The 9,068-nt window shown below is 39.2% G+C and overlaps 1 protein-coding gene across 1 annotated transcript; it reads right to left on the bottom strand.

Annotated features, from left to right (window-relative positions):
• Positions 1-1,046: 1,046 nt before the first annotated feature.
• GPR151 (G protein-coupled receptor 151) lies at positions 1,047-2,659 on the bottom strand. Its single transcript, XM_077261154.1, has one exon. The coding sequence runs from the start codon at positions 2,581-2,583 to the stop codon at positions 1,303-1,305; it is 1,281 nt and encodes a 426-aa protein (XP_077117269.1). The 5' UTR covers positions 2,584-2,659; the 3' UTR covers positions 1,047-1,302.
• Positions 2,660-9,068: the final 6,409 nt, after the last annotated feature.

Here is a 9,068-nt window from a genome sequence, read left to right as displayed (position 1 = left end):
ATTCACAAGTATTTACGTGTTGCGTGTACACACCCTCATGAGTTTGTTCTGAACTTTAAGATTTAGAACAGTAGTAGTAATACAATTACTTTAAATAATTTTTCCTTGGCTTTAGTATTTAAATTTTTTGTTGATGTCAGACCTCCTACTATTGAAACTGGATAAACAGAGTATAAATGATGCATGATGTTCATTGTATTGAGCCATAACTATAACGGGGACTGTTGCATCTAATCGGATACATGGACTGAATACAAGAAACATGATGCTTTTTACAAATTGAGCCACGCATACCGTTTTATTATATCTAGTAGTTAGCATGTTTACTAATGTAGTTTATCATAGTCATGATGACGTGCACATGACATCAAGGGAGATCATTAAGGAAATAGGGATTCAGACAACAATTCAAAAAGTCTATGGCTAAATGCATACTGTATACTGTAACAGGCAGAGTTTTCTAATACTAACCATAAGTATGGCAATAATTTGATCTGAGCGATTGTCAAATTAAAAGGGTAAATGCAGCAGATAGATTTAAAAAAATTCAATTGCCTCCTGTAGATGAAGATATTTTGACATTTACGGTAAAGTAAATGCTACATCAGAATGCTTTAAGCTATTTTTCATTTGGAATGAAAAGAAAACTGTTTGCATGAATTAGAATATAACATGCCCTCCATTTTTGTGATTACCTTAAGCATATCTATGTGCAAGTAACTATTCCTTAAAATCAGATAATTTATTTCATCTGCTTGAACCTCCTTGTAGGTATGGGCATCTCCAATTATCTAATCTGTCCACTTCACTTATCAATATGTTTACAATCAATTAAAAGTATTCACCATTATTGAACATCTAATGTACAGAATTCTCAATAATTCATATAACCCCATTATGCACCCAGTTATTAAATAAGCGTGCCTGGAAAACACAGTATTAACCTCTTGAAATACATTTAGGTGGAAAGATAAATACATACAAGCCAAAAAGAAACTGCATTTCACGGGAGGCGATTACTCCTGGCAAGGCGCTTGAGGCTTAAGGACTTTTTGACCAACATGTTTTATTGTGATGATTATTAATGTTCATTTTTACAAGTACGAGAGTTAATTGTTATGTCCCAGTATTTTCCAAACCCCAATTCATTTGGTCACAACAAGTCCACCATAAACTATGAGTCATCATTACATCATAACTTGAACACATCTTTACACAAATTCACAATTAAACTTCAATACAGCATATAAGAGCACACTGGAAAGGTGAAAACAATCAGACTGAACTGTTCATCATAGTTCCTTACATTTGTGGGACAGACCTCTCAGAAACAACTGTATCTTCCTCATTCTCCCAAGGAGTGGGATCATTGTTCTGGTCTGAAGGATTGGCTTCTCTTTCATGCCAAAACTGCTCTACATCTGGTAAAACAGGATTTTCCTTACTGTCTTGGCTTCCAAAGTTTTGTTGAGAACATGATTGCTCTATTGAGCCATTAATGGTAGGACGTTCAGGAACAAGATCTGGGAAAGAAGTCGAGTCTGGTGGAACATCTGGTGTCAATGCTCCTAGATCTTTAACAACATCCTCATCTTTATCTTTAGTATCCAAAGTCTTTTTGGAGTTGATATGTTTCCAGACATCTTTGAAACCTTCTTTGAATTCTTCTGACATGACAAGAAAAATAAATGGATTTATACAAGAAAGAGAAAGCATTAGGACTTGGGCTAATATTATAAATGCTTGAGGAGGAGATGGACCATTTAAAGGCTGATGCCAAAACCAGAGCCATGCTATCCACTCTGGAAGCCACATAATGCAAAATGTGACAGTTACACTCAATAACATTATTGTGAGCCTCCTGGACCTCATTTGATTTCTTAAATTCTGCGTTTTGGTTCCTCTACGTTGGCACTGGCTGTATGCTCTCCGAAAGTAGAAAAATGCAATTGTGAAAGGGATGAAGTACACAAAAAGAGGATAAAGCTTGATGAATATAGCCATTATCTCCTGTGCCTGGGGTGGTATGCTTAAAAGGCAAACAACAGAGCTGTAATTTTGCTTTGCATCTGTAAAGAAGCACTCAGGTAGTGGCAGAACTGATGCTAGCACCCAAGTAGAAATCATAACAGCACAGATGGTCACTTGTGGAATTGTCATTTGCTTGGCAGGATTGCTGGCATATATAAAACAGTATCTCGCAACTATAGCCATGGTGAAGCTCTTAACCGACATGCAGGCATGTGTGAACCAGTCTGCAGTTCTACACAAAAACCAACCTACTGTTAAAGTAGACCTTGAGTAGGCTGCTGCCCTGAATGGCACAGAAAACAATAACAACATGAGATCTGAGATACTTAGATTCAGAATCAGAGAATTGATGAATGAAGGTTTGGCTTTTCTGGAATTATGAAGCAGAATGGAGATCACGCATAGGTTACCAGCAAATCCTAATAAACAGATCAACACCAGTAAGGTTGGTGTGATAAAAGTCCATTCTCCGAGGTCCAAAGGCTGAAATCCCAATGCATACAGTGTCTGCTTTGAAAAAGAGCTGTCCACAGTGCTGAAGTTGGTCTCCATCTCCCACAGAGATCTTTGCAGATGGAAGCAGCGTCCAGATATCCTCACCTGTAAATGATGCTGAGATTAAACTCAATGCAGGCATTTAAGAGACTGCTGTGCACCACCTCCTCTTATATACAGGCAGCAGCTGCGATTGACAGCTACCAGCCAAAGCACATTGGATGCTTCATATTAGCATTTATGTCATTACCATCTTATTAGTCAACCCATTTATTAAAGAATTTCCATATCAATTATTTATAGATGTATTAGTCATTATGCAAAGACTACTTATTCAGGTCTGTTTTAAAACTTAAACCTTAAAAATTGAAGGGCTGACTTCTGGCAGTGGGAAACATTCTTTAATCCCGTTATATGATTTAGAATAATATACTCGCCTTCATCCCTCCTCCCTCCCTAAACAAGAAGCCAAGCATTTACATACTTTTATCTATGCATCATATGTCAGAATATTTTTCAAATGTGTTTATTAAACTACACAAAGCAACAGTGTAGCACTAAATTCATTTTTTTTGCCATATTACAAAAATGAGCTTCCTAATGGACTCTTTTAATGAAAATAACACTGAACAGATATTTGAATGGTACATTAAGTTACATAGAAATTAGCTATCTTATGCATTTGCATACATCCACAATTTACCAAATGCAAATGGCACTATGTGGTACGTTTCATTAAGAGACTAAAATTCTTTAAAAAATATCATTAGCAAATTACTATCTAAGAAACCAACGCAGATGTGCACACAATTACATGGCATTAGAAACATGATGTGATGCAAATGTTGGCAAAGGCTATAGCGTGAAATTTATTTAAGGAACGAGACAGACGTTTAATCAGAAATGTGCACAACTTCTGGAAAATGCAGCTCTGGCAAAAATTAAGAGACCACTACAAAATTTTCAGTTTCTCTGATTTTTCTCTTCATAGGTATATTTTTTAGTAAAATCTACATTGTTGTTTTATTCTATAAACTACTGACAACATGTCTCCGAAATTCAAAGCTATACATTTTGTATTTATTTGCAGTAAATTAGAAATAGTCAAAATAATAAAAATGAAAGTGCTTTCAGACCTCAAATAATGCAAAGAAAACAAGTTGTTATTCATTTAGAAGCAACAATACTCATGTTTTAACTCAGGAAGAGTTTTAAAAAAATCAATATTTGGTGGAATAACCATGATTTTTCATCACAGCTTTCATGCATCTTGGCATGCTTTCCACCAGTCTTTCACACTGCTTTTGGGTGACCTTATGCCTCTCCTGGCACAAAAATGTAAGCAGTTATTCTTTGTCTGATGGCTGGTGACTATCCATCTTCCTCTTGATTACATTCCAGAGGTTTTCAATGAGGTTCAGGTTTGAAGATTGGGCTGGCCATGACAGGGTCTTGATGTGGTGCTCCTTCATCCACACATTGACTGACCTAGCTGTGTGGCATGGAGCATTGTCCTGCTGGAAAGAACAGTCCTCAGAGTTGGGGAACATTGCCTGAGCAGAAGGAAGCAAGTGTTTTTCAAAGCTAAGCTGGTATGCGGCTTGATTCATATGTCCTTCGTGAAGATTAACCTGCCCAATTCCAGGCTTTGGGAAGCATCCCCAGATCATCATTGATCCTCCCCCAAATTTCATAGTGGGTGCAAGACACTGTGGCTTGTACGCCTCTCCAGGTCTCTGTCTAACTATTAGACGACCAGGTGTTGGGCAAAGCTGAAAATTAGACTCATCAGAAAAGATTTCCATTCCTCTATGGTCCAATCCTTATGGTCTTTGGCAAACTTCAACCTGGCTCTCCTTTGCTTCTCACTGATGAAAGTTTTTTTTCTAACTTTACATGACTTGAGACCTGCCTCTAGGAGCCTGTTACGAACTGTTCTTGCAGTGCACTTCACCCCAGCTGCCATTTGCCTTTCCTTTGGTGGGTCACTTGATGTCATCTTGCGTTTGCTAAGTGACATTCGAATAAGATAACAGTCATCCCGGTCAGTGGAGAGTCACTTTCGTCCTCTGCCGATCTGTAGCTTTGTTGTCCCCAATGTCTGTTGCTTGAACTTGTTGTAATGGACTGCCGTCTTCAAAATTTTAAGGATGGAGGCAACATGATGCTCACTGCCTCTGTACAAACCCCTGGTTAGACCACACATGGAGTACTGTGTACAGTTTTGGGCACCAGGAAGGATATCATGGAACTAGAGCGAGTACGAAGGAGGGCAACAAAATTAATAAAGGGGGTTGGGGGAACTACAATACCCAGAGAGATTAGCAAAATTAGGATTATTTAGTCTAGAAAAAAGATGACTGAGGGGCAATCTAATAACCATGTATATGTATGTTACGAGGCAATACGAATATCTCTCCGAGGATCTGTTTATACCAAGGAAGGTTACGGTCACAAGGGAGCATTCTCTGCGTCTGGAGGAGAGAAGGTTTTTCCATCAACATAGAAGAGGATTCTTTACAGTGAGAATCTGGAATTCCTTGCCTGAGGAGGTGGTGATGGCGAACTCAGTAGAGGGGTTCAAAAGAGGCCTGGATGTCTTCCTGGAGCATAACAATATTGTATCTTACAGTTATTAGGTTCTTTAGAAGGACGTAGCTCTGGGGATTTATTCGGACAGAATATAGGCTGAACTGGATGGACAAATGTCTTTTTTCAGCCTTGCTAACTATGTTACTACAGTATGTATCCCTCTGCTAGTAAAGCCAGAATTGAGCTCTTCTTTTCCTCACTCAATACTTTTCTTTTCAACTCCTTTGGCATGGTTAAAAGTATTTTTTTCTTTCAAATTACTCCTTCCATTTCAATATGATCGCTTTTTGTATCCAAATCCGGCTTTAAACTTCTCCACAACAGTATCACGGACCTGCCTGTGGTGTTCCTTGGTCTTCATGATGCTCTCTGTGCTTCAAACAGAACCCTGAGACTATCACAGAGCAGTTGTATTCATACGGAGACTTCATTAAACACAGGTGGATTATATTTATCATCAATAGGCATTTAGGACAACATTGGATCATTCAGAGATCCACAATGAACTTCTGGAGTGAGTTTGCTGCACTGAAAGTAAAGGGCTGAATAACATTGCATGCCCCACTTTTCAGTTTTTGAATTTCCACAAAAAATTTAAAATAACCAATACATTTTGTTCAAGTTCACACTTGTTGTTGATTCTTCACCAAAAATGTACATTTGATATCTTTATGTTTGAAGCATGATATGTGGGAAAAGGTTGAAAAGTTCCAGAGGGCCAAATACTTTCACAAGGCACTGTAATAACACCTCCTTACTAACTGGAATCCCAAAATGTTTGTCTGCTATTTCATCTTTCTTCTCTGATAGATTTCTAAAACTTAAGATGGATAAAACAGAGTTCATCATCTTTCCACAGTCTCATTCAACCCCTCCAACAGACCTATCCATCACAGTCAATGGCTTCCCAATCACCCCATTCCTTCAAGCTCACTAACTTGGAGTAAACTTTGACTCTGATCTTTCCTTCAAACCACACATCCAAGCCCTTTCCACTTCCTGCCAACTCCAACTCAAAAATATCTCTCAGATGTGCACATTCCTCAACCAAGACTCTGCAAAAACACTAGTGCATACCCTCATCATCTCCCGACTTGACTACTGCAACCTCCTGCTTTGTGACCTCCCCTCTAACACTCTTGCACTCCTCCAATCTATCCTAAACTCTGCTGCCTGACTAATCCACCTTTCTGCCTGCTATTCCCTGGCCTCTGCTCTCTGTCAATCCCTTCACTGGCTCCCCATTGCCCAGAGACTCCTGTTCAGAACCCTAACCTTGACATACAAATCCATCCTAAACCTGTGTCCTCCATACATCTGTGACCTAGTCTCCTATTACTTACCTGCACGCAACCTCCGATCCTCACAATATCTCCTTCTCGCCCCTCTTATCTCCTGTTTCCACAAATGCATACAAGATTTTTCCCTTGTATTTCCCCTACTCTAGAACTCTCTACCCCAACATATCAGACTCTTGACTACCATGGAAAACTTTAAAAGGAACCTGAAGACCTACCTCTTCTGACAAGCCTACAACCTAACGTAACCCTCAATCCCCCATACCGCTTCACGACAAGCTCTACCCTCACCTTCTATATCCTTACCCATCCATTGTAAATTGTGAGCCTTTGTGGGTAGGGTCCTCTTTCCTCATGTACCAGTTGGTGAATCGTTTTGTTCAAGATTATTGTAATTGTTTTTGTTATGTATATCCCTTTTCACATGTAAAGCGCCATGGAATAAATGACGCTATAATAATAATAATACAGTTGTGCTCAAACATTTACATACCCCACCAGATCTTTTGATTTCTTGGCCTTTTTTCAGAGAATATGAATGATAACACCAAAACGTTTTCTCCACTCATGGTTAGTGGTTGGGTGAAGCTATTTATTGTCAAACTACTCTGTTTTCTCTTTTTAAATCATAATGACAACCCAAAACATCCAAATGATCCTGATCAAAAGTTCACATACCTTTGTGATTTTGGCCTGATAACATGTACAGAAGTTGACACAAATGGGTTTGAATGGCTACTAAAGGTAATATCCTCACCTTTGAACTGTTTGCTTGTAATCAGTGTGTGTACATGAAAGCTGAGTGAGTTTCTGGGATCCAGACAGACTCTTGCATCTTTCATAAAGCCACTGACATTTCTGGATTGTGAGTCATGGGAAAGCAAAAGAATTGTCTACTGGAACAGGTAGTTGAACGGTATAAAACAGGATTGCGATACAAAAAGATATCCAAAGAATTGATAATGCCAGACAGCAGTGTTCAAACTTTGATTAACAAATGGAAAATCAGGGCTCTGTAAAAACAAAACCACAGTCAGGAAGACCAACAAAAATTTTGTCCACAGCTGCCAGGAAAATTATTCAGGATGCAAAGAAAAACCAACATAAACATCAGCTAACATACTGGACTCTCTGAAAACTAGCAGTGTGGCTGCTATAAGATGCACAATAAGGAGAAACTTGAAGAAAAATGGGCTGCATAGTCGAGTCGCCAGAAGAAAGCCATAACTGCGCAAATGCCACAAAGTATCTTGCCTACAATGAGCAAAACAGCACAGAGACAAGCAGTGATGACACCAAAATTGAACTTTTTGGCCACCACCATAAATGTTACATTTGGAGAGAGGTCAATAAGGCCTATGATGAAAGGAATACAATTCCTACTGTACAGCACGGAGATGGATCGCTGATGTTTTGGGGATGTGTGAGTTACAAAGGCACAGGAAACTTGGACAAAGTTGAGGGAAAGATGAATGCAGCACGTTATCAGAAAATACTGGAGGCAAATTTGCAATCATCAGCCTGGAAGCTGCACATGGGATGTACTTAGACGTTCCAACATGACAACGATCCAAAGCACAAGGCCAAGTCGACCTGTCATTGGCCACAGCAGAACAAAGTGAAGGTTCTGGAGTGGCCATTTCAGTCTCCTGACCTCAATATCATTGAGCCACTCTGGGGAGATCTCAAGTCCGCAGTTCATGCTAGACAGCCCAGGAACTTACAGGAACTGGAGGCTTTTTGCCAAGAAGAGTGGGTAGATTTATCATCTGAGAAAATAAAGAATCTCTTCAACAAATACCACAAAAGCTGTCATTGATGTTAGAGGAGGCAATACAAGCTATTAAGAAATGGGGTATGTGAAATTTTGATTAGGGTCATTTGGATGTTTTGAGTTGTCATTATGATTTAAAAAGAGAAAACACAGTAGTTTGACCATAAATGGCTTTACCCAACCACTAACAATGAGTGGAGAAAAAGTTTTGGTGTTATCATTCATATTCTCTAAAAAGAGGCCAAGAAAGCAAAAATTCTGATGAGGTATATAAACTTTTGAGCGCAACTGTAACTAAGTGGGTCGTGAACAAAAAATAAAAATTTTGAGCCTTTGGCCGGGAAACTCCCAAGTGGGTTAACAAACAAAACACAGAAATTGTGATAAACTCCAAGCACTGACTAGACAAGAAGTCCCAGAAACTGCTAATACAGCATACCAGGTCAAAATTCAGAAATCTTATATATAACAGTGGGGTACCATCAATGGCGGTAGGTAGAAGCTATGAAGACCATGAGCAAAGGGGGCCTGGTGCCAGCGCCAACACCGAGCCCCCCGCCTGTCATTGCATATTCAACTGTATCGGCATCAAGGATTTTTTAAATCACAAACACAAAGTACATTATAGTAGCCATATTACTGCATGGAGGACTATGGGGAACACATTATATTTTACGGAGGACTATGGGGAGTGCCTTATACTATGTGGAGGACTATGGGGAGTGCTTTATAATATATGTAGGGCTATTGGGTACATTATACTTTATGGAGGACTATGGGGAGCCCATTGGACTATATATCCTGTAATGGCTTGGAAGTGCCCACAATATAATGAATCTATCGGGGAACAGTAAGTCAGCTAGAGCCAGAGAGATTGC

Source organism: Ranitomeya variabilis, chromosome 5 (genome assembly GCF_051348905.1).
Source record: "Ranitomeya variabilis isolate aRanVar5 chromosome 5, aRanVar5.hap1, whole genome shotgun sequence".
Lineage (NCBI taxonomy): Eukaryota > Metazoa > Chordata > Amphibia > Anura > Dendrobatidae > Ranitomeya > Ranitomeya variabilis.
The sequence above is the reverse complement of the archived record's forward strand: the minus strand, read 5'-3'. Positions and strand labels throughout refer to the sequence as shown.